Genomic DNA, 25,856 nt, shown 5'->3' with positions numbered 1-25,856 from the left:
GTATTATTAATTCTCTAATTTTTCATCGTATATACATAATTAATAATATATATACCTATATCGGTTTATATGTGAAATTACATATTCATAACAATAAATAATATTGAGAATACATAATGAGTATTCATTATATTTAATCAGATGCAGGTCGAGTTCGGGTTTAAAGACTAACTCACTTGATATTTAAGATCGAATTAACTTTAAGTCTAGGAGTAAGTCCGTATTAAAAAAATGGCATGACCAACATTTAAAGTAGATACGAAACAAGCCTTAACTCGTCTCAACCCAACTCATGATCAACCTAGTCCCAACTACCAAACAATTTAAGTTTGGGGTGGTGTGAGTTATTTTAGTGGTTGGTTTCTTTTTTTAATGAGGATATGTTGTTTTTGTAGATAGAATGATATAATAATGATAATGATTGAATGCTTTTTTGGAACCACTTTATCTCTCCCACGAACCTTAACTCAGGATCCCTCACTGGTCAGTGTTGATTCCTCACTCTTTTTTATTTGTTTTCTTATTGATCTCTGCATTTTTTCCTTCAAATTGATTCAAAGCAGTGACAGAAAACATGCAGAGAATGTTTGGTTTTGGTAACTCCCATGTTACATAAGCATATTTGTGTATATTTGTTACATCAATTCTTTCTATGTAGTTATAGGCAATGAATTGGAGATGTAGCTGTGTTATGGTTATCATATTTGTTCTACTGCTTCTCCCATTTTTGGCTTCTCCAGCTTCTATTATCAAAAACCTTCCTGGCTACAATGGTGTTCTTCCATTCAAGCTTGAAACTGGGTGAGTTCATTGCTTCATATGATTTTTCATTAAATGTTTTCATTCCAAATGCATAATTTGGTTTTGTAACTTTTTTTAGGACATCGTGGTTGCTATGTATGATTGCTCATAAGAGCCACCAAAATGGCCTGGTTTAAGTCCTCCAGATAAGGGCTTGAGTTATCAGAAGTAATAGATCGAAAACTATTTTGGTACAGTCCAATCGGGCAAGAACATAGGGCAAAGGTGTCTCTTTTTTTGGTGTAACCAAGAGTAACTAATCCCTTTCAGGGTGCTTGGTTGACCCTCCCAATAAATGTCGCTCACATGAATCGAACTTTTGGTCTATCCGAGGATCCGGTGGGCCTTACAATACTAGACGAACGCCTTGTCTCTTTGAAATTATATAAAGTTTGTTTTTAACATTGAATTACTGTTTTTTGTTCTTTTTATAAGACTTTTTTCTGAGTGTTTGTTATGATGCTATTTATAGGATATTTTTCAAGTTTTGAACATTCTATGTACAATAGATTATTTTTTTACCAAAATACTTTTATTTACTTCACTCAAGAAAAAAGAAAGAGGGAGAGAATGATTTGATTATGTTAATGAAGGACACTTTTGATTAAGTATATCTTATGAAAAACTAGCTGAGGGAGCATTTGATAGTAACAACATTAATACAAACTTTCTGATTTCAGTAGTAGCCAGTTGTTTACAAAATTCTTTAACAAGTTTAGTTCTTCAACAAGGTGCTAGATCTATGTCAGTGCTTTAAGTTTTCTTGGTTTTAACTGCGCAGATACATAGGAGTTGGCGAAGGAGAAGAGGTCCAAATATTTCACTTATTTGTGGAGTCTCAAAGAAACCCCAACATTGATCCAGTTTTACTTTGGTTTGTTGGAGGTCCAGGTTGCTCTGGTTTTTCTGCATTCTTTTTCGAAAATGGTAAATCACATTTTGTATAAATAAATAATAAGGAAGCTAATTTTCTCACATTTGATTTACACATCTTAACCATAACCCTTAGTGTAAATTTGCTAAAGCGTGAAAAAAACAATTGCAGGACCTTTAAGAATGGACAGTAATTACAGCGGGGACATTCCGAAGCTGGAATTAAACCCATATGGGTGGACACAGAGGTTGAATATGATATACATTGATATGCCAGTGGGCACTGGATTTTCTTACTCAGAAACACAACAAGGTTACTATAGCAATGATACACAATGGGTGGAACATACATATAGTTTTTTACAAAAGGTGAACTGTTCTACTTTTTTTATGCTTCATGATATTCATGGCCCTATAATTGACATGATTGTAAAAGCATCCACGGCAATCAGAGTCATTGTTTCTCTTCAACTTGAGATAAGAATTACCAAGAAAGATAAGACCCTTAGCCAGTAAGAACTCCTATTGCATGGCAGTGTTTCATCATAGGATGCCAAGTACTGTCTCAACTGTTGAACTGATAAGGATATGTTAGGCCTGGTAGTTGTTAAATACAATGATCTACCTATTAGTCTTTTATAGGAAGGCACACACATCAAAGGGTTTTCTACTATCCTTGTGCAACAAAAGAAAAGGCTCCATTTGAGTGCTAAAGAGTAATTCCCCTTTGCGAAATTCTCTACTTTGCCCAAGTTCCTTGATCTCAAATCGATAGTCCAGCATATGCTTCATAGCATTTATCATTGCATGGTTATTGCGGGACATAATTAAGTCATGCACATGTACAAGGATGGCAGTAAGATTTTAGCAGTATGTTTGCGGAATAGGGAATAATCTGATCTTGATTAAATGTAGCACGAGGATGGTAGAGACACAGATAGTTTAGAGTATGTATGTATGTATGTCTGCTAGCTTGCTGCAAAACTTATACGGGTTTTTTGAAGTTTACCTTTTTAGGTTCCGTGGGTGTTAGGCTGCTTGGTAGAGTCATTTGCGCTTCCTTATTGTTGACTCCAACATGCTGTAAATGCCAATTCGAAGCATCTGCTATAGCCAATAAGATCCTTACTAATGACATTTTGGCCAAAAGACTAAAATTCTCTACATAGTCAATGTTTTGGGTCTGTCTGTCGCCTTTGGCTACTAAATTGGCCCTGTGCCTCTCCAGAACCATATGTTCTATTCTTAATCTTGAAAACCAACTTTGAATTGTATGCTCCCTTACCAGGAGGCAACTCAGTCAAGTTTTTGAAGAGAGGAAGTTATACATGTGACTTTTCTTACCTTGTAATACTTTCACTGCAGTGGTTTATTGATCATCCAAAGTTTGGCTCAAATCCACTTTACATTGGTGGTGGCTCATATTCAGGATTAGTTACTGGCCCTCTTGTTCAAAAAGTATATGAAGGTAAGTACTGAATTGTAAATATTGTTAATTTAATAAACTAAATTTGGCCTTAGCCCGAACGTTTGTTGTTTTCAATTTCTTCAATGCTTCCTTAAATGGCAGGTTACATAGCAAGACACAAGCCACTCCTGAACATCAAAGTATAAAAGACACTTCTCTCACCAGATAAGTATTTTCCAAACTACTATACTAATTATCTCATTTTTAACTTAGGGTTATGTGCTCGCAAGCCCAGCTGTTGACACGTATCACGACAACAACATGAAAGTTTTATATGCATACCAGATGAGTCTTATACCTGAATATCTCTATGAGGTTATTTTGTCAACAGCTATATATATTATGGTTTTCTTTCTTTAGAAAAAACTAGTTATAAACATGGCTATGGTTTAATATTAATTTGTCAACCATTATTAATATATACATGTATGTAGCTGAAACTGAACTCAATCGTTCTTGCAGTCGATGAAAGAAAACTGTAATGGTGATTTTGTAAACATTGATCCAGAAAACACAAAGTGTGTCTCGGATTACGAAGCTTACTCTGAGGTTAGTATTGAACTTGTGCATTTATTTGGGGTATTCATATTTAGTTATGCACATTACCAGAAAAATTATGGACTAACCCATTCATTTGCAGATAATTCGTTATATAAACCCACAACAAATTTTGGAACCCTTTTGTGTTACTACACCTGCTCTGAAACAAGGAATTATACAGTTATTTCAAGATGGTCCAGAATTCTGTAGAGTTAAGTGATAAATAATCTCTCTCTTGCTCTCAAATAGTGTGTGCCTGGCTCATGCAGATGATGCATACAAAGGCTCATCTAGAATGAGCAAGTAATTGTGTATCCCTTAGATGAACTAGTAAGCCAAAATCTCTGCACTTTATTAAATCAATGATGGATACAGGAGCACATTTGTTGTCCCATAAATTGTGTCACTGTATGTACCATCGGCCTATGATTGGTTGAAAAAATATTTTGAAGTTAAAAAATTAATAATTAACCATTTTCTGACCAATACATCTAATGGTACATGCATTGACATAATGTATGGGACATGAGATGTGTACCCGATAGATACACCCTTACCTACTCATTTCATAAGCAAATCACTTTAGAAGAGCCTTATTCACCTAAATGAACTCTTTCTTAAGACTAGGCATAGTAGAGCTAACTTGAAGTTATCCATTGTGTTTTAGAGTTATTATCACATACTGGTTAACACTTGGGCAAATGATGAGAATGTGAGGAAGGCCCTTCATATAAGAGAGGTAATGCTGCATTGGGTCATTTCTTTTATAAGAATTCCTTGATGAATGTTATTGAAGTTGTTCATGTAGCTAAGCAATTAATTCAACACTTATGCCATCTCAATAGGGAACTAAGGAAGAGTTCATGAGATGCAACAAGACTTTGGCATACACAACAGATAGATTGAACGTTGTAGAATATTATCGCAATCTCACTTATGCCAACCTCGAAGCGCTCGTTTACACGTAACTTCCAACACTAATGTTTTTTAGCCCGGACGGAAATTTCATGAATGTTCTAGTGTACATGATTGTTTCAACCTATTGAAATATCATTCCCTCATCAATAACAATTGAAATGTTACATCTTTTATCTGATCACAACTGTTTTTTGAGCTGATAACATTGCAGTTCTGATCTGGACATGGCAATACCGCATCTCAGTACTCAGCACTGGATAAAGTCATTGAACATGAGCTTGCATGATAAATGGCGTGCATGGTTTGTTGATGGTCAAGTTGCAGGGTAATATTTTTTTACCATAAGAGTTCATTGTTATCAATGAAAGGGAAACAAAGTGATTGAATAATTCATGCAGATTCACACAAATATACAAAATGAAAGAAGATCACTACCTAACATACGTGAGCATGAAGGCAAGTAGAATCAGTAAATTGAGAATGCACTTTTAAGTTATTTATTTAGCAAATTGTGTTTAGTTAACAATCTTTGAATAAAGTAGTTTATCAATGCAGGGTGCTGGACATGTTGCTCAGACATTTAAGCCCAAGGAAGTTTATCAAATGATCGATAGATGGTTTTCATTTTCTCTTATATGAGATTATGCATCCATGAAATGGAATTTCTTACTATATTCATCCATAGACCATGTAGTTTTAGAATCTAATAAGTAGTTATTGTAGTGGGTGAAACGTTAATAAAGAAACACAAATAATTTTCTAGTGGATAAAATGTCAATAAGGTTTGTTTAAAAAGTAAGAATAAACCACAATCGCAAGCATAAGCGATTTTTATCGGATCAGAATAAATTTGGTATTCTAATTAAATTAAACTGAAACATATGTAATTTTTTATCGGATCAGAATAAATATAATATTCTGATAAAATTGAACTAAAACATAAGTAATTTAATATTGGATTTGGATGGTTTTTTTACCTCTAGCTGACTCATAAACACTAATATCTATATCATACTCTAGCTAGGTTATAAAGTGATCCATCTCAGAAGAGTCGCTAGAGAGAAATAAGTTTAATGTATTCTCTACACTTATGAATCATAAACACTAAAAGTATTACAAATTAGGGGTACTCACTCCAAACGGATCCAAAAGGAAAATTTCAAATCGATAAAAATATTGAAATTTTGTTAAACACTAGAGCTGGATCTTTTGCTTTGCTTGATTATATTTGTCTCGTTTGATTTAATTTGCAGTTTCACTGAAAAAATAGTATTCAAACCAAGTTAGATTCATTTATTCAAATTTGCGGTTTTTTTCTTTATTTTTCTGGCCCAATATGTTGAGCGTTAGGAGAGAATTATTATTTAACTTAATTTAATTTTTTTACCTGATCAAACACTGATCAAACAAGGATAATCAAATGTGAACTTGACCTATCCGAGTAAGTACTTGGAGGTCCGAGAGATAGGTCAACTATAATGGACAAAGATCATATGTCCTATAATTTTCTTATCCCCATGTACTGAACCACCCAAGCTTCACGAAATAATATTAAAATATTAATTTCTATTTTTATAATTTTTCTTTTTAAATGCATAAAACTTTCTCATTAGCTTGGGACACCAAATGAGACATAAATTGGGACATGTGATCCTCATCCCAACTACAACCTAATTAGATGTGAGGTCCCCATAGTCTTACATAAAAAAATTTAAAAAAATGGACGAGTTTGTTACATTGAGGCCACTGTTAGTTGGCTTGATTCTTGGTTGTGAATCCATTAAAAGGTTCTACTAGTTGTGGATTAGGACTTAGATCAAGACTTGAGTAGAATAAAACAATTTTCTACATGTGTATTGTTTCTAGCATTGAGGGGATTTGATAAGGCTACATGGGAATGACCACTCAACTTATTTCAAGGCCAATGACACTTATTTTAAACATCCTTCACTGATCACACGACCAAACATCACAAATTCACTTATGCACAAGTCGTATGATAATGCAGTATATGTTTAATTTGGATGGGAAGATGGACACATCAAAGCTACATGGCAAAACCAACAAGAGAATAATAATGAGAGGAAGATCAACAGCTATCAGAAAGTGGGGTAAGTACAAGAGACAATATTCTAAACCAGAACAGAGAATTTATGAGACAGTAAATATACACACAGAAGATATTAGTTAAAAAGATGCAAGTATTACCTGGAGTTCAGTTGCGCAATGTAACAAAAATACCACTGAGTACCTAACCGGGGAAACTACCACAAGATCAAATAAGACAAACTTTTGGGTAAAGAAAACATAAAATGCAGTTTACTATCAGTCTATCACTCTCATTTCACAGCTACTGGCAAGAGAATCCATATTTGAAGTAACTCAATATTGTCGCGCAAGTACTGCAGCTTACATAACATAAGCCCGTCATGGTCGTCATTGTCCAAACTGCGCTTGTTGATGATATAGAACTAACTTCTTTATTAAAGGGATGAGACCAATCAAAGCAATTTGAAGCTGTTCCGAACTATTTAGTCGAATGCTGATTTGCCCTGCCCCTCGATTGTTCAAATTGGCACGTGCAACAAGATTTGAATGTCGTCCAACTGGGATCTGTGATTGTACATTGCATCCGATGGCAAGATCTCCATGCCAATCCATAACCGAGAGCCCAAGTGTTGATAGCGACCGTCCGAGAGGATAATCCTTATCTCTCAATTGGGCCTCTAAACTGCCACCATAAGCAACATCTCCACGCCCTGTCATTGCACCGCCACTAAAAACGAGCTTGAATCGGTTACTAGCAACCAATTTGTCTTCAATCTTCAATCCAGCTGATAAGGCATCACCAAGGAGAGTGAATGAGAGACCAGCAGCTGTCTTATTTCTTCTAAAATTACTGAATCTTGTCTCACTGCGTAATGTATAAGCTAAGTCCTTTCCAACAGTCTGCATATCAAAACCTAATGAAGTGGCTTTCCCTTCCCCATGTTTAATTGAACTGGCTATTTCCATTTGAACATTAGCATCTTTTTTATCCTTTGTAACCTGTCCAGAAAAGGACAGGGGTATCTTGTCTTTGACTACAAACAATCTTTCTACATTTAACCCTTCGTAACCCACATCATGATCCCATCCATGAGTTTCTAGGACAGGCCTCACAAGCCACTGATTTGATGAATCAAGATAACGATACCTGTGAGTGGGATTATCTGAATCAAAAGAAGCAGGCAAGGACAAATCTGGCATTGGAACAGGAACAGAAGCCGCACCGCCACTTTCTTCGTCCACATTTTCACTATAGTCACTTGGCAGAGCTTTTGCTGATTCTGCTATTTTCTTCATTATCCTCCGTCGCTTTCTTTCTTCCTTCAATTGTTTCTTCATCAAAAGTTTTTCTCTGTACTCTAGCTCATCAAAATATGCGTTCTTCTGAGCTTTGGACAACTTTTGCACCTGGGCCTTTGTTAGAGGTTTAAATGGTGGCAAATCATCAAGTTCAGTCTCATCATCAGAATCTGATGATTCGTCAAGGTCATCATCAGGACTGTCCTCATCACCAAACTGTTCATCTGGTAACTTTAATTGCGGCCTAGACTGGAGAAGGGATGACAACAAAAAAGGCAGTGGAGGTGGTCTTGATCGAGCTGTATAAGGCTTTCCAGGTGGACCATCTTGTAACTTAAGAAGAGCATTCGCTTCGGACAGAATTTTTGACGCAAATGATAAAAGTAACAAATGAGGTTTCCAAACCTGGCCATTTGGCAACACCCTCTGGCCAGCCCTATTTGTTCTGCATGCAGAATGGTTTTCCACCAGCGATACGGGATTCATAAGACGCATGTCTCCAGCTGCTTGACGAATGGCTTGTTGGACAACATGGGAGCGTTGAGTGACAAACATGTCATAACTGGAAGCAGTACCATTAGGGCCATCAGGTGGAGCAGATGCTGCATGGGTCAGAACCACAATAGCATTGAACCAAATAGATGGTCCAAATATATCAGTAATTGTGTCTAAAAGTGGCATATCACTAAAATCCCTGCTCTGCATATCCAACCTATCAAGATACAACACAATGTCAGGTGGTGTTTTCTTAATAAAGCGCTTGACAGAGTGCAAGATCTTCTCATTACTTCTCTGGTCTGACCAGGAGGGTAGAAGTCCTGGTGTATCAATGACTCGTACCTTAATCCCCTGTACAGTTCCCACGACATCCTGAACCTTGTTGGTTTCCATATGAAAGGCACTAGTATTAAACTTAACTTCATCAAAAATAGAATTGATGGTAGAACTTTTACCAACTCCCGTCTTTCCAAGAACCATTATCGTACAAGAGAAATCAAGTGGGTCCTGACCTGCTGCTTCTAGCTGTTCGGCCATTGCACTTGCACGGTCAAAGCTAAAAGCACCAACACGACCCCCATTCCTTCCTCTAAGCTGCTCAGCCAGCCCTAGCCTATACAAAACTTGAGCTACAACAACATTGTGTGGAGTCTGCCCAAGCCTATGAGCTAGCCGTAAAAACTTCACCCTAATCATCTGAAGTTTCTCACGAGTCTCATCATACTCCTCGGCCTCCCCATTTGAAGAGTCATCCACTTGTTGGGACTGTGTGTTAGCCACAGCACCATTCGCACGAGACTGCTGCACTCCCCGAGAAGCAGGTTCCAGTAGTGGAGCTGCATGGCCAAGGCCAGCTGGACGAACAGGAGGGGGAACAGCACTAGCAGAATTTTCAGATGCAGAAGGAAGCTTGTTTGCAGGCTGAATCTTCAGTTCTTTAGTCACTTGAGTGGTTTCCTTCACTTCCAAATTCTTCTCCTGTATCTTTTCAGGCTCCTCTGCCACAGAAGAGTTATCACGATCTCTGTGAATTTCTTCAGAAACATGAGACTGAGCATCCTTATTACTTCCTTCTTTCGGATCAGCTGCGCTTGCCTGAACAGATGGTATCTCATCAGCAGAATTTTCGGGGGGCAATGAGTTAACAGCAGGTAGCATTTCTTCCCTTTCCTCCACAGTTTCATGCAGGTCAGGAGAAGTTCTTATTTCACCAATTGCTTCCGGCTTCTCTGAGTCTGATCCAGCTTTAGCATCTTCATATTCAATATCTATAGGTTCAGTGATCTTTGTGTCAGTGATGGAGATGTCTCTATCATTTCTATCCTCGTTGCTGAAATCAGTGCCAGGGGTCCCATCCTTCATATCACTAATCACTTCACCTTGACGTTTTAAATCGTTGTTACTGTCAGCTGAAATGTCATGTACTTCCTCTATCTTGTGGTCTCTAAATTCCGGTACTGGGTCACCATCCTTCAAATCCTCAGCAATAGTACCTTGGTTTACCACCACCTCATTAGATTCAGATTCTAAATTAGATTCAGTAACAACATAGTCCACCTTGTCTGTGCTACCATTTTCCAAGACAGCAGCACCATTTTCTCTTGGAGTCAGGAATTTTGAATCATCAATTTCAGAATTTTCACTCAGCAAACCAGAGTTTCCCTCCTCTGTGGCTCCTTTCTCTGTAGCTACCAGCCCTCCGTCACTACTTAAACCAGATTCTTCCTTTCCACCACTCAAATCACTGCTATTGAAATTATCGTCTTGCATACCGCAGGAATCACCAGAAAGCTGTCCATCTCCAGTCCCTCCAGAATCAACTCCATCCAGATGGACATTATCAAGCCGCTGCCCATCCCTTTCAAGCTCCTGGTCAGCAATTAATTCAGTCTGTTTCTCAGATTCACCAGCAATTATTTCAGCCTCTCCCTCTATGTGTTTCTCAGATTCAGCAGCGATTACCTCAGGCTCCCCCTCTGTTTGTTTCTCAGATTCGCCAGCAACAACATCAATTGCCTCCTCAAAATTATCCGTTTCCAGCGTGACATGTAAAGTTTCATCAACTAAGGCTGAAGCCAATGGACTCACTGTGTCAGTTTCGTCACATTTATCAACATCAACATCCGGCAAATCGAGTGTGGATCCTTGATCATGGAAATGATCTTGTGGCTCCATTGCCTCCTCAAAAACCTCCTCTCCACCCAAATCCTTCAAATTTTCAGAATCCCCGTCACCTACTCTCTTGCTCTCATCATCTAAAGCATCAACCCGATAATCCATGACAAATCTTCAAAGTCCTAGATTCACCATAAAAACCATAAATCAAAAACCTATACAATCAATAAATCCACCAAGAAACATGAAAACATCAAGAAAAACTGATTCACAAATCTAAAAAAAAATCAATCAAAATCGGTGTTCAAACTGGAATGAACATTACGAACAGAGGATGACGCAATAAGCAACAATAAAAACAGATTAATCTGTATAGCGGATATTATAGTAATAACAAAGTAGCAGATCACTAGTGTTAGGGTTTTACACAATGAAGTAAAATTCAATTAAAATAATAATAAGAGAAATGCTAACCCGAAATTGAGTGAATGATAGAGACAGAGAGATAAAGGTGTGTGTAAAAGGGAAGAAGAAGAAGAAGAAGATGAAGAAGAAGAAGAAATGTATTTTTAGGTTAGAGGAGTAGGAGTAAGTGGAAAGTGCGATGAATTAAGGATAAGAGTTTGGTGAAGGGGTGAAGATGAGTTAGATCGGACGGTGGAGAAGGGGGGAGTGAATAGCATAGCCGAGAAAGACTTATACCGATACGAAACCATGCAGAGGTAATCAATAAGATGCCGACAATACATTAATATTTTAATTCTAATTAAATTTAATTTTAAATGATAGTATCAAAAATCATAAAACGTTGTTGTTTTCAAATATGACATGTTATCATCGTGAATTACACCAATCATAGGGTGCTGACGTGGACCAATACCGGAATAAAGGGTTTCCTTATATTGAATCAAGTGGTGTGGAGAGGCTTGCGTTTCACGTGGGTGTTGTTGGCGCTTTTTCTCTCGCTCACGTGACTATCACCCCACAAAATCTGCTACTCTGTCTATAAAACGTTGCCCAATGAGAGCTCATATATCCAAATATTACAGCTCCACAAATAATGGTTTCTTACTTCCATTTTTCAACATTTCTAAGAAACCATCAAAGAATCATAATGAGTATGGATAGGGATAATTACAATTGGTTTGCAAATTTAATTATATGTTTTAGAATAATTAATATATAATGTATATATAATTATTAATTAATAGTGATATATCTGTATGATAAATTTATCATTGATTTTAATCATTATAATTTATTGTGTAATCTATACTAATATATAAAGTCAAATATGATTAAGGGCAAATATTTAATTGAATATGAGTAATTTCTATACTCCAACTTTGCTCTTTAATATATCCAATGTTTTTATGCTTGTCCTTGTAACATATAAGTTGCTGATAATTTTATAACATACTTGTTGCATAAAACGTAAAAAGAAATGGAATCTAACTAGCCAAGTCCTAAAAGAAATGGTGGATGAGATGAAAACTATCTAATCCAAGACAGAATCAATTCAAGTTCATATTCAGAGAACTTATTCTATTATTTTCCAATCTCATTGTACTTGTGCATACATCATATTTTCAAACGTAATTCACAGTGGATAAAAATATTGAGGATCCTTACAAATTATTCAAAAAATAAAGGGAAATACAACTTTCAATAACATATTTATTCTTTTAATTACAGTGAGTAGCTTCTAGATATTGCAGTATCTTAAAAGCTGAGTATTCAAAATTAATTCCTACAGCTTATGGACTTGTAGATTAAATTAAGTAAATCAAAATGGTCAAAAAAAAAAATTCTCCTACGAATGGATATAGGAACTGAATTTCAATCAGTACGTAATGTTAAACATATAATAAATACTATATTATTAAACACATATTGAAAATGATGCTAAAAATAAATGATTAAGGTGGAGGATAAGTAAATAAAGTGTTACATGCAGAAACACGAAAAAGGGACAAAGCGAATAGAAATGATATTTTCTCCTCCATCCAATTTTCACCTTACTAAATATAACCCAAATACACCTCTTTTTTACGCAAATATTCTCGTTACACCCCACAATTTTCTCCATCAATCACCCACACCACCACCGTCGTGGCCACCAACACCACCACTTTCATGTAGAATCTCACACACAACAAGCACATCATTGTTGCTATCACCATATCATGCACATGCATTTCTAAGGTCCGTTAACAACAACAAAGAACCTTGGAATTGTAAATACAAAGAATAAAACACATAATCACGTTGCAAACTAATGTAATTCGAAAGTTGGAACCATTATCTCCATCTTCATTCATCTATCTTTTCTTCTTCGCTTTGGAGGGATAGATATAGATATAGATATACGGTCCGCTAATCAACCATGTCGTCGAGCATCGTCAAGGAGATCCTGGCGAGCCCGATACAGATGGCGGACCAGGTATCCAAAATGGCTGACGAGGTTCAAAATTTCAGGCAAGAATGTTTGGAACTCAAGGCCAAAACAGAGAAACTTGCTGCACTTCTTAGACAAGCTGCTAGGAACAGCAACGACCTATATGAACGCCCCACAAGGCGCATCATAGAAGACACAGAACAAGTCCTTGACAAAGCACTCACACTTGTTTCCAAATGTCGTGCCAATGGCCTTGTCAAGCGTCTCTTCACCATTATCCCCGCCACCGCCTTTCGTAAAACCTCAATGCAGCTTGAGAATTCCCTTGGTGATGTGCAATGGCTTTTAAGGGTTTCAGCTTCTGCGGATGAACGTGATGATGAGTATCTTGGCCTTCCTCCTATAGCGGCTAATGAGCCTATTTTGTGTCTAATTTGGGAACAAGTTGCTATTTTGCTTTCGGGTGCTTCATTAGAGGAACGTTCTGATGCTGCTGCTTCTTTGGTTTCTTTGGCACGTGACAATGATAGGTATGGGAAACTGATTCTTGAGGAAGGTGGTGTTCCACCTTTGCTGAAATTGTTGAAGGAAGGGAAAATGGATGGTCAGGAAAATGCAGCAAGGGCAATTGGGTTGCTTGGGAAGGATCCTGAAAGTGTGGAGCATATTGTGAATGCAGGTGTTTGTTCTGTGTTTGCGAAAATACTCAAAGAAGGTCATATGAAGGTTCAGTTGGTGGTGGCATGGGCTATTTCGGAGATGGCTGCACATCATCCTAAGTGTCAAGATCATTTCTCTCAAAATAATGCTATAAGGTTGTTGGTTAGTCATCTTGCCTTTGAGACCATTGAGGAGCACAGTAAGTATGCTATTGTAAGCAAACAAAATATGTCTTCTATTCATTCTGTTTTGATGGCAAGTAATGATCCTAATAAGAAGAATCTACAAGAAAATGATGATAAAAAAATGGCTCACCCAACTGCGAACCAAACAACTAGCCAAATGCATAGTGTGATTACTAACACATTGGCCATCGGTGGCCAAGGTGACCAAAGATCTCAACAACTAAATCCCATGAATCAACGAGGAAACAATAATGTCAAAGCCAACAATGCAGTTGTAAAGCATAATAACAACCAGCAAGGGAATTCACATGTCTCAATAGCAGGGACTAGTATAAAGGGCAGAGAGTATGAAGATCCAGAAACAAAGGGTCAAATGAAAGCCATGGCAGCTAGAGCACTTTGGCAATTGTGTAGGGGTAATGTCACTATTTGTCGCCATATTACAGAATCAAGAGCCCTTCTTTGCTTCGCAGTACTATTGGAAAAAGGATATGAAGATGTGAGGTCTTATTCAGCAATGGCTTTAATGGAGATTACATATGTGGCTGAACAACACGCAGAATTGAGACGTTCTTCTTTCAAGCCTAATTCCCCTGCTGCCAAGGCTGTTGTAGAACAATTTCTTAAGATTATTGACAAAGGTGACTCTGATTTGCTCATACCTTGTATCAAATCTGTTGGTAACTTGGCAAGAACTTTTAGAGCAACTGAAACAAGGTTCATTGCCCCTTTGGTGAAGCTTCTTGATGAAAGAGAAGCAGAAGTTACAACAGAAGCAGCAATTGCCCTTAACAAATTTGCTTGTACTGATAATTATCTCCATGAGACTCATTGCAATGCAATCATAGAGGCAGGTGGTGCAAAACATTTGATTCAATTAGTTTACTTTGGGGAGCAAATGGTTCAAATACCATCTCTAATACTTTTGTGTTACATAGCACTACATGTGCCTAAAAGTGAGACTCTTGCACAAGAGGATGTGTTAATAGTTCTTGAATGGTGCACAAAGCAAGCTCATCTGATTGGAGACTCATCCATTGAAACACTATTACCAGAAGCTAAAAGTAGGTTGGAACTATATCAATCAAGAGGTGCCCGAGGATTTCACTGATTTACCATTTTATATACAGAACACTTAAATTTATATCCGATTTTTGTTTAAATTTTTTGAGAGAAGGGGTTTGATTATTTTATTTTTGACAGTCTTGCATCAGTGTATATAGATTATTAAATTATCAAATGTTCGAGGATTATTATTTTTTGGTAATTAATGTAGGAAAAGTTAATCCCCACCTCAAATTTGCTATTTATCTTTATTATCATGTCGCGTTCCAATTTTTGCTCCAAAGAATTTATTTTATTAATTTGGGATTGCAATGATTGCAATCTTATAATGATTTGATTATTAAACCACATGCACATATAGCTTACTTATCACTAGGGTTACAATCACAATTATTTTGTAATTTTTTAGAAGCATAATTACTCTCTAAATATAATCACAAAAATAATTAATAGATATATAATTATGCAGTTAATATACATAACAACGTAACTGTTTTTTACACCGTCAATACACTATCCACCATTCATATGTTAATTATCATTAATTCTCAACTAAAAATAATACAAATCAATAATAGATGATATATTATAAACACAAAAAACTTCACACTAACAATACATAGATATTAAGTTCTATAATTATTCTCTAAACCATGATCTCTCTAGATTAGTGAAGATACATGAGATAAACTTTAGATTATATACGAATATGATAATATATTAAATAACATCAAATATGGTATAAAATAAGATATTTTAAACCAATATCCTTAATTAAGGAAAATCTAACAAATCAAATAATTTTAGTCGTTTTGGAGAGTGTATAGTTGTATACTATCTAATCTCGTTTCAAATTTCTCACTCATTTTTTCATATAAATATAAAAAGATTTTAAGTGGGTTAATGAATATTTATTCGCTCAATTAGTGGAGGAAATCATTCAAAGACAATTTCTCTCGTCCACTTTCGATTTATATTTAAACTAATAAATAAAAAAGGTTTTGAGTGAATTAATGGACACTTATTTATACAATAATGGATGGATTCCATTTCAAAAACAAACAAACATGTGTTATTTCCCCCCATTTTTTAATAAAATATAAAAAATAGTCTACTTATTATTTTTTGCAACCTTATAACAATCAAATAATTGTTGTTTGCTCATTTGTGAGTAATGTTATATTTTGTGGGATCTTATAGAGTCATTAATGAATTATATGCAAAATGAGCGTTCGAACTACTTCTAATTTTTATAATCTAATGATATTTTACTTATTTAATAGCATTAAAATATTTGATATCATAAAAATATAAATAGTTGAAACACTCGTTTTGTGCAGAAATTCATTATCAATTTTATAAAGTCCAAAAAATTATCGAGTTGCCCACAAATGGGAAAAGAGTAATTATTTGATTTTTTTTATAAAGTCGCAAAAAAATGACTAAACCAATTTTAAATTAAAAAAATTAGAGGGGTCAATATATGTATGTTTTTTAAATAAAATATCTTCATTATTAAGCTAATATGTGTTCATTAATTCATTTGAAACATTCTTTTATTTTTTACTTTAAATAGAGAATGAAAATATAAAAGATAAATTGATTTTTGAAATAAAAACATCTCATTATTGAGTTGATAAGTGCTCATTATGCAACTTATACCCTATTTATTTTTAAATAAAAAAATAAATGGGAAATTTTACAGGAAAACATAAATTATCTCCTCGGAAATGACTAAAGTTATTTGATTTACTTGTTTTCAAATTATGATCATTAATTTTTTTTATGAAATCAAATTTGCAATGATCAAAAAATTTAAATCAAATTAATCACATATTTTATTAATTTTTAGATTTCTTATTTTAATTTTTCATATTTTTATTATTATATACGTGAACATGGATGAGGAAAAAATTGGTGCCCACACTATTACAAATTGTTGATACATAAGTGTTTTTTGGAGCAAATAATATAGAAATATTTTTAAGGACATAGGAACTTGAGTTGTACTCTTTGAGAGGTACTATTTAGACTTTTTGGAATAAAATAAAAGTTAATGGGATTTTTTTATTTATTGTAAAGGGAGTCTAGAATTATGACATCATTTTACTCTCTCTTTTAACATTATTTTCCGTTTCAAGGTGGTATATGACATACATCTCAAATTGGTGATATTTGTAATAAAAAATATTTCACTAATTAATTTGTAAATTTTAATTCCTTCTAGGCGAATAATTTTTCTTAGCTCTAAACACCACATCATCATCATATTATAATCATTGCGCATTAGACTCCAAAATTAATAAAAACAAATTATTATGGAGCAAAAATTAAACGAAAGAGGGTGAGTGAATAAAAAGAGATAAGGGGGAAATTTGAGGTGAGTTTAATTTTTCCTATATTAATTACCATAAAGAAATAACCCTCAAGCACTCTCTATTTTAGTAATTTATATACACTTATGCAAGACTGTCCAAAATAAAATAACCAAACTCATTCTCTCATTTTGTTAAACAAAACTACTTACAAATTTAAGTGTTCTGTATATAAAATGGTAAATCAGTGAAATCCTCGGGCACCTCTTGATTGATATAGTTCCAACCTACTTTTAGCTTCTGGTAATAGTGTTTCAATGGATGAGTCTCCAATCAGATGAGCTTGCTTTGTGCACCATTCAAGAACTATTAACACATCCTCTTGTGCAAGAGTCTCACTTTTAGGCACATGTAGTGCTATGTAACACAAAAGTATTAGAGATGGTATTTGAACCATTTGCTCCCCAAAGTAAACTAATTGAATCAAATGTTTTGCACCACCTGCCTCTATGATTGCATTGCAATGAGTCTCATGGAGATAATTATCAGTACAAGCAAATTTGTTAAGGGCAATTGCTGCTTCTGTTGTAACTTCTGCTTCTCTTTCATCAAGAAGCTTCACCAAAGGGGCAATGAACCTTGTTTCAGTTGCTCTAAAAGTTCTTGCCAAGTTACCAACAGATTTGATACAAGGTATGAGCAAATCAGAGTCACCTTTGTCAATAATCTTAAGAAATTGTTCTACAACAGCCTTGGCAGCAGGGGAATTAGGCTTGAAAGAAGAACGTCTCAATTCTGCGTGTTGTTCAGCCACATATGTAATCTCCATTAAAGCCATTGCTGAATAAGACCTCACATCTTCATATCCTTTTTCCAATAGTACTGCGAAGCAAAGAAGGGCTCTTGATTCTGTAATATGGCGACAAATAGTGACATTACCCCTACACAATTGCCAAAGTGCTCTAGCTGCCATGGCTTTCATTTGACCCTTTGTTTCTGGATCTTCATACTCTCTGCCCTTTATACTAGTCCCTGCTATTGAGACATGTGAATTCCCTTGCTGGTTGTTATTATGCTTTACAACTGCATTGTTGGCTTTGACATTATTGTTTCCTCGTTGATTCATGGGATTTAGTTGTTGAGATCTTTGGTCACCTTGGCCACCGATGGCCAATGTGTTAGTAATCACACTATGCATTTGGCTAGTTGTTTGGTTCGCAGTTGGGTGAGCCATTTTTTTATCATCATTTTCTTGTAGATTCTTCTTATTAGGATCATTACTTGCCATCAAAACAGAATGAATAGAAGACATATTTTGTTTGCTTACAATAGCATACTTACTGTGCTCCTCAATGGTCTCAAAGGCAAGATGACTAACCAACAACCTTATAGCATTATTTTGAGAGAAATGATCTTGACACTTAGGATGATGTGCAGCCATCTCCGAAATAGCCCATGCCACCACCAACTGAACCTTCATATGACCTTCTTTGAGTATTTTCGCAAACACAGAACAAACACCTGCATTCACAATATGCTCCACACTTTCAGGATCCTTCCCAAGCAACCCAATTGCCCTTGCTGCATTTTCCTGACCATCCATTTTCCCTTCCTTCAACAATTTCAGCAAAGGTGGAACACCACCTTCCTCAAGAATCAGTTTCCCATACCTATCATTGTCACGTGCCAAAGAAACCAAAGAAGCAGCAGCATCAGAACGTTCCTCTAATGAAGCACCCGAAAGCAAAATAGCAACTTGTTCCCAAATTAGACACAAAATAGGCTCATTAGCCGCTATAGGAGGAAGGCCAAGATACTCATCATCACGTTCATCCGCAGAAGCTGAAACCCTTAAAAGCCATTGCACATCACCAAGGGAATTCTCAAGCTGCATTGAGGTTTTACGAAAGGCGGTGGCGGGGATAATGGTGAAGAGACGCTTGACAAGGCCATTGGCACGACATTTGGAAACAAGTGTGAGTGCTTTGTCAAGGACTTGTTCTGTGTCTTCTATGATGCGCCTTGTGGGGCGTTCATATAGGTCGTTGCTGTTCCTAGCAGCTTGTCTAAGAAGTGCAGCAAGTTTCTCTGTTTTGGCCTTGAGTTCCAAACATTCTTGCCTGAAATTTTGAACCTCGTCAGCCATTTTGGATACCTGGTCCGCCATCTGTATCGGGCTCGCCAGGATCTCCTTGACGATGCTCGACGACATGGTTGATTAGCGGACCGTATATCAATATCTATCCCTCCAAAGCCAATAAGAAAAAATGGATGAAGATGATCGTTTCAACTTTCAAAGTTACATTAGTTTGCAACGTGATTATGTGCTGTACTCTTTGTATTTACAATTCCAAGGTTCATTGTTGTTGTTAATGGACCTTAGAAATACATGTGCATGATATGGTGATAGCAATAACAATGTAGTTGTTGTTGTTGTATGTGAGATTCTACATGAGAGTGGTGGTGTTGGTGGCAACGACGGTGGTGGTGTGGGTGAGCAAATGGGGAAATTGTGGGGTGTAACGAGAATATTTGCGTAGAAAAAAGTTGTTTTATGTTATAATTAGTATGATGAAAACTGGATGGAGGAAATGACAACGGTTCTATTCTTTGTGCCCTTTCCATATTTCATTGCTTACCAAAATAATTCTTCGAGTAACGTCTTTATTTACTTAATTATTTATTTTTAGCATCACTTTCAATATGTCTTTAATACTATATTATTGATTATGTATTTAACAATATGTATAGGCCAAATGGTTATATTTAAGAATGCACTTGAGTTTCGTTTTGCACAAATTAGTAAAAACTCTCCCACTTATAATAGTCTTAACTTAAATAAGATTGTTTTTTTATAAATGGAGGATACTTATACTTTAATTCAAAAAATATAGAAGTGTAGTTTTTATGATTGATTTCGACTTTATAAGTATAACTCTTTTTATTTAACTAATATTATACCCATTTTATTTTGTATTGGGTATCCCTCCAAACAATTTGTTATTTAAGATTTTCAATAAGTACACATTAAAAACCACATGCACATATAGCTTACTTATCACTAGGGTTACAATCACAATTATTTTGTAATTTTTTAGAAGCATAATTACTCTCTAAATATAATCACAAAAATAATTAATAGATATATAATTATGGAGTTAATATACATAACAACGTAACTGTTTTTTATACCGTCAATACATTATCCACTATTCATATGTTAATTATCACTAATTTCAACTAAAAATGATACAAATCAATAACAGATGATATATTATAAACGTAAAAAACTTCACACTAACAATACATTAAGCTCTATAATTATTCTCAAAACCATGATTTCTCTCGATTAGTGAAGATACATGAGATAAACTTTAGATTATATATGAATATGATAATATATTAAATAACATCAAATATGGTATAAAGTAAGATTTTTTTTAACCAATATCCTTTATTAAGGAAACATGTAATGGAGGTGATGATAACAATAATAATGGATGGTGCAATGAGATGAGTTTATGGTTTTTCTTGAAGTGTTAGAAAGGTAAATGAAACATTATTCTTCATCTTTTGGAAAACACATGTAGTATGATAAGACAATATCTTGTGGTCCAATATTATGTACAATTTCATTATATAAATAAGGTTTTACTAAATTGCAAGTTGATAATATGAACAAGATCATTCTAACTGAGAGAGCTGAAGTACAAAAGTTCTCATTAGATAATTCAATTATTTTATGAGTTTTTTTTTAGGTTTTAGTCTTAATTATTTCAATACATTTAACAAATATCAACTAATTTTATTACTAAATAGTTTCATGTTAATTCAGAAAAAAATTAATTGAGTGAAAAGAGAAAACAAACATTTTATCATTGAAAAGTAATTTTGAAAAACTATATCTAATTGTTAATAAATTTGTTGATATTATTAGTATTAACCACATTCTTAATGGACTTGAAATAGTTCAGATAACATTATAAAAATGATGGTATAAATAATTAAAATGGTGAGAGTGAGTTTAAAAAGGAAAGAAAGTGAAAAGTTTGTTATTCAATATTAAAAAAATATTAAAGAAAATTGAATACCCTAGGATTGTTTTACCTTATATTGAACATCATAATATTGATACTTGGAAGATGTTAAATAGTTTATTTAAGTTTTCAAATTCTTCACCAATATTTTATTTATTAACCATCTATTAGACTATTAATACTTGGAAGATATTAAATAGTTTATTTAAGAAAAAAGTACAAAACTATTAATGTTGTGCTTTTGTTGGTTCCTTAATTTTAAAAACATGATTTTCATAAACAAAATTTGAAGCTACTTTTTTATTCTAAAATTTTCTATATTTAACAGCAATACATTACTTTCTAATTTTTGTTGAATCCAAAATCAAATAGAAAAACCGCTAAAGAGAAGAAAGTAGGATCGAGGATCCAACGGTCCATATGCAATACACATGGAGGAAGGATCCCTGACCATTAGATGAACATCTAATTGGATCAAGATAAACCCTCCAAAAGAGGCCCACAAGGTAAAAATGTGAAATTGTAACTTTCAAATGTCGAGAAATTCACTCACACCCCATCATATCATTAATTTTAGAGAAATCTAATAGTTTGAATTAGTGATTAAATCTAATCATTAAATTTTTTTAAGAATTGATGGATAAGACGAAAACTAAGTTTAAAAAGCTCCGTTTTAGAGTAAGTAGACCCCACTCTTTGTAAATCGATTTACGGTATAAAAAGAAAAATGTGTGAAACCCTAAGGTCCAAAATCAAACGGCGCTGTGAGAATGGGTTCTGAGAGAGTAACTGGGAAGGTGAAATGGTTCAATGACACCAAGGGTTTCGGTTTCATAACCCCTGATGATGGTGGTGATGAACTCTTCGTTCACCAATCTCACATAAAATCTGATGGATTTCGATCCCTCGCTGAAGGTGAATCTGTTGAGTTTTTGATTGATGCTGATTCTGATGGTCGATCTAAGGCCGTTGATGTAACTGGTCCTGATGGTGTTAATGTCCAGGGTAGTCGACGTGGTGGCGGTGGCGGTGACGGTGGAGGCTATGGCGGTGGAAGAGGTGGTGGAGGCTATGGCGGTGGTGGACGAGGTGGCGGACGTGGGGGAAGAGGAGGTGGAGGATATGGTGATGGAGGTTATGGAGGCGGTGGTGGTGGATACGGTGGAGGAGGTGGTTACGGAGGTGGCGGTGGAGGATGTTACAGCTGTGGTGAGTCAGGTCACATTGCTAGGGAGTGCCCGCAGGGAGGTGGTGGTGGCGGTGGAGGAAGGTATGGAGGTGGTAGCGGTGGCGGTGGTGGCGGCGGAGGTGGCTGCTACAGCTGCGGTGAGTCTGGCCACTTCGCTAGGGATTGTCCTTCCGGAGGTCGTTGATCTAATAAGATAGAATCGTGAACTTCACATTTTGTGGGGTCACTTGGTATGGGATTGCTTTATGTTTCTATGGATCGTTCTTAATTTTGATTTCATGAACTCGTTTTGATTTAAGTGTTAGGGTTCTTAATGCTGGATCTATCTTGTTTGGTATTTTTTTGTTTTATAAGAAATTAGATGCTAGGGGTATGGTTTAATTATCATGGCATGGAGAAATGTAGAATCTTTATGAGATTCTGTTATTATCGCATGTATGCTCTCTGTGATGATATCTCAATAGACCCGTTGAACAAAAAATTCCCTTTTCTTGTGTTGCTATCTTAGATTTATTCATCTTTTATCTTTTTTTTTGTGGTGGATCATTAATTTTAGGTTAAAGCTCCTCTAATGTTTAGTTTGTTGCTTGATCATAGATTATGATATATTTCTTGATTCATGGAAATGCTTGATTATTTTTGTTCTTAGTTTTGTTTCATTATGCCAAGCCTTTATGGTGTATATGGCTTGAGATTCTGCTCTTAACTCAACCTGTTATTATGTTACAAATTGCATGTTAATAACAGAGTTGTGATTTTCTTCGGTATTGGAGAGTTCAGAGAGTTCAGTATCGTACCACAAGGTAAAAAAAATGGTATGCGACATGCCAATGCATCCATCTAGTACTAGAGGAACTCTTTTCTTTAATAACATGGTATGTCTTGGGACTAGAAACAGTTCAGTCAAATGGGGTAGGGTCCCATACTAACTACTAAAAGCAGCTTACATTGTTGGTGCAGGCTAAAATGCGAACTATTATTTAGTTTGCTTCAAAGCAAACTAAATATATAGACCATTCAATTAAGAAGTTTGAATACCGGTAACTGCATGGGCAAATTAAGAAGTTGGGTTGCAATTGTAGGACTTTTGTACTTGAATTTTGTTCAGCACAATAGTTGTGGAATAGGGATAAGATTTCACAATGTTGATTTTCTTACCCATGGGATCACAACTTCATAAGGTGGATTTTTTTATGCCTAGAAAGTGTGGAATGGGAACACAACTTTGTTATGTCTAGAAGTTGTGGAATGAAGAATCAACTTTATAATTTTGATGCCCACAAGTTATTATTGGGCTTCATGACTTCGGCCCTATTTTTATAAGAATCACTAGAAGTCGATAATGGGTAAACCGACTTCTATACATGTTCTATTTTCATACAAAAGTCTCAATCTCCATTCACAACTTCTATACAACCTATATTCAAAATCTATAACTGGTCACAAAATAAATGAACAAGATTAATCTGTATTTAATTTGATGAATAAGAAAGAAGTGCAGAGGAGGGAAAAAGAATGCACAAGAACCGAAAACCAGATAGCTTAACAAGAAAAGTGATTTTCTTTGGTGTTCTTTGCATCAATCCTTGTTCAAAGATTTGTTCTTTGGTTATCATTACATGGCTCGCTTCCTTCTCTTTCACATTGTTCTCAGCTTCGTTGCATTCTTCTCTTTCCTCTCAGGTAAACTTCACAAATTATAAAGGAAAATTCAACACAAATCATCACTTTTAAGTCTATGATTTGTGCTTTTTCTACAAAAATTTGAACTTCACTGTAATCAATTTAACTGGTTCTGATTAGCAATGTAAGCTCTTCTTGGGTTCTCCCACCTTGACTACACTTGGTTGTGCTGATTCTGTTCTCAAGCAGGACTTGAAGGATATCATATAGGAAACACTGTAAATATTTGTCTTTTTAGACAACAAAGAGAGATTTACCAATTTGAAAAGTATTCGGGAGTCAGATTTTGCAAGTTATAAGAGGCTCAATAATGGCATTGTATATATACTGATTTAACTGCAACGATGTGTACAAGAGATTGCTTTAAGAAGTGATAGTTGGTGCATTATTCGTGCATTCTATATACTCAAAATGTATGTGTTGTTGTTGTATAATTCCTGCATTCAATATAATCAAAATGTATGTTGTTGTATAATTCCTGCATTATGAATGAACTACTTGTTAGTATACTCATAACAATATATGTGTCTTGGTCACTGGCCTCACTTTCTATGATCCATTGTGTCCGGGTCCAATTGAAAGTTGTCACTTTTGCAATCTCACCACAGTCATGTATGTGTTTTGGAAAGTTAGAAATGCAAAGTAGGTGGGTCCTTTGTTATCGCCAATCAGTTAGGGAAATATAATTGATACCAATTCCATTAGAGTAACAACGAAATGGAGGGATATCAAATATTTACATTTAGTCATCAATTGAAGTATGAATAAGGCTTCCGTTGTAGTCTAGTTGGTCAGGATACTCGGCTCTCACCCGAGAGACCCGGGTTCAAGTCCCGGCAACGGAATTTTTATATATCTTTATACATAACATGTTTTTTGTATGTGGGATAAGGTTGATCTCATGCAAATTACCCTTCATCATATTGACCTTTAATAAAAATAAGTATAACTAAAGAAAACATAGTTTATAAAACTTTTAACAAATGGCTCAAGAGATGCTCATGATATATACATCTGGCTATTATGAAGTTTAATTGATATGTCATGTTTTTATTGGCGCGCGATATAGCGTATGAAACAGGATCTGAGACAATAGATCCTTGTTGTTACATTATACACCACTTCTTTTAGCACTAGATCATTTTCTGAAACAAGCTAATCAATCAATTTGACTCAGCAATAAAATCCAAATTTGACTTAAAAACACAGCAAATGCTTAAATTTCTAGATTGATGTTCATCCAAATCTTAATGATTTTATGTGTCTGATCCTGTTATGCATTAGATCTAGAGAAAATAGATAATTGAGGATGTATGCAATGTTGTCTCTCCCTTTAGTTTACCTAGCAGAATAATAATGCCTACCATTGACAAACACGTATTTAATCAAAAACACCGAAAAATTATACTGATGTAAGATCATGTTAGATCCTTAGAATGACCTAAAAAGTCAAGAGTTCGATTCCTGTAATGAGCGATACTTGTTAGGAGGGGCAGCCACGAACCCTAAAAGGAATTAGTTCCTTACCCAAAAGGTGAAGGAATACACTTGATAGTACCAAAAAATGATAAAGTTGGCCTAAATTATATGTTTTTATGTCAAATCCCAAGGATAAATGTACACCACAAAAGTGAGTACTTCCAAGCAGAGGACCTATTATAGGTAGACACATCATGCAGGACCATGCTCTTCACAACTGGTTGGCCTAATAAGGAATTTACAAAATCAAGGATAGGGTCATCCAATTGATGGAAATGTTCCTC

The 25,856-nt window shown here is 35.2% G+C and overlaps 5 protein-coding genes and 1 non-coding gene across 7 annotated transcripts; 4 read left to right on the top strand and 2 right to left on the bottom strand.

The window, feature by feature from the left end:
• On the top strand, nt 413-5,362 carry LOC109355510 (serine carboxypeptidase-like 7). Of its 2 annotated transcripts, XM_019598702.1 has the most exons (14): nt 413-483; nt 659-801; nt 1,583-1,728; nt 1,847-2,043; nt 3,040-3,142; nt 3,245-3,282; nt 3,356-3,457; nt 3,605-3,691; nt 3,783-3,893; nt 4,350-4,421; nt 4,528-4,646; nt 4,812-4,925; nt 4,999-5,056; nt 5,156-5,362. In XM_019598702.1, exons 2-14 carry the CDS (start codon nt 668-670, stop codon nt 5,237-5,239), a joined length of 1,365 nt encoding a protein of 454 aa, XP_019454247.1. In that variant the 5' UTR covers nt 413-483; nt 659-667; the 3' UTR covers nt 5,240-5,362. The 2 variants fall into 2 exon arrangements, with proteins under 2 accessions (XP_019454247.1, XP_019454248.1); XM_019598703.1 differs by lacking the exon at nt 413-483 and having other exon boundaries at nt 619-801.
• Nucleotides 6,708-11,206, bottom strand: LOC109355509 (translocase of chloroplast 120, chloroplastic-like). The gene is made up of 2 exons (XM_019598701.1): nt 11,036-11,206; nt 6,708-10,743 (listed from the first exon to the last, which is right to left on the bottom strand). Exon 2 carries the CDS (start codon nt 10,724-10,726, stop codon nt 7,037-7,039), a length of 3,690 nt encoding a protein of 1,229 aa, XP_019454246.1. The 5' UTR covers nt 10,727-10,743; nt 11,036-11,206; the 3' UTR covers nt 6,708-7,036.
• On the top strand, nt 12,617-15,091 carry LOC109353692. The gene has a single exon (XM_019596046.1). It carries the CDS (start codon nt 12,948-12,950, stop codon nt 14,913-14,915), a length of 1,968 nt encoding a protein of 655 aa, XP_019451591.1. The 5' UTR covers nt 12,617-12,947; the 3' UTR covers nt 14,916-15,091.
• Nucleotides 17,345-19,717, bottom strand: LOC109355502. Its single transcript, XM_019598694.1, has one exon. It carries the CDS (start codon nt 19,394-19,396, stop codon nt 17,429-17,431), a length of 1,968 nt encoding a protein of 655 aa, XP_019454239.1. The 5' UTR covers nt 19,397-19,717; the 3' UTR covers nt 17,345-17,428.
• Nucleotides 21,941-22,932, top strand: LOC109355505 (glycine-rich protein 2-like). Its single transcript, XM_019598698.1, has one exon. The coding sequence runs from the start codon at nt 21,992-21,994 to the stop codon at nt 22,592-22,594; it is 603 nt and encodes a 200-aa protein (XP_019454243.1). The 5' UTR covers nt 21,941-21,991; the 3' UTR covers nt 22,595-22,932.
• TRNAE-CUC lies at nt 24,866-24,938 on the top strand. Its single transcript has one exon. It is a non-coding gene; the product is annotated as a tRNA-Glu (tRNA).

This window comes from Lupinus angustifolius, chromosome LG08, assembly GCF_001865875.1.
Source record: "Lupinus angustifolius cultivar Tanjil chromosome LG08, LupAngTanjil_v1.0, whole genome shotgun sequence".
Taxonomy (NCBI): Eukaryota; Viridiplantae; Streptophyta; class Magnoliopsida; order Fabales; family Fabaceae; genus Lupinus; species Lupinus angustifolius.
Note: the sequence above shows the minus strand (reverse complement) of the source record. Positions and strands in the feature narration are given on the sequence as shown.

Excerpts from the sequence above, each read along its gene's own strand:
- LOC109355510 (XM_019598702.1), top strand. The coding sequence starts at position 668 with ATGAATTGGAGATGTAGCTGTGTTATGGTTATCATATTTGTTCTACTG. Across the intron at positions 3,143-3,244 it reads TGTTCAAAAAGTATATGAAG|GTTACATAGCAAGACACAAG; the intron begins GTAAGTACTGAA and ends CTTAAATGGCAG. Across the intron at positions 5,057-5,155 it reads TAACATACGTGAGCATGAAG|GGTGCTGGACATGTTGCTCA; the intron begins GCAAGTAGAATC and ends TTATCAATGCAG.
- LOC109355502 (XM_019598694.1), bottom strand. The coding sequence starts at position 19,396 with ATGTCGTCGAGCATCGTCAAGGAGATCCTGGCGAGCCCGATACAGATG.
- LOC109355505 (XM_019598698.1), top strand. The coding sequence starts at position 21,992 with ATGGGTTCTGAGAGAGTAACTGGGAAGGTGAAATGGTTCAATGACACC.
- LOC109355509 (XM_019598701.1), bottom strand. The coding sequence starts at position 10,726 with ATGGATTATCGGGTTGATGCTTTAGATGATGAGAGCAAGAGAGTAGGT.
- LOC109353692 (XM_019596046.1), top strand. The coding sequence starts at position 12,948 with ATGTCGTCGAGCATCGTCAAGGAGATCCTGGCGAGCCCGATACAGATG.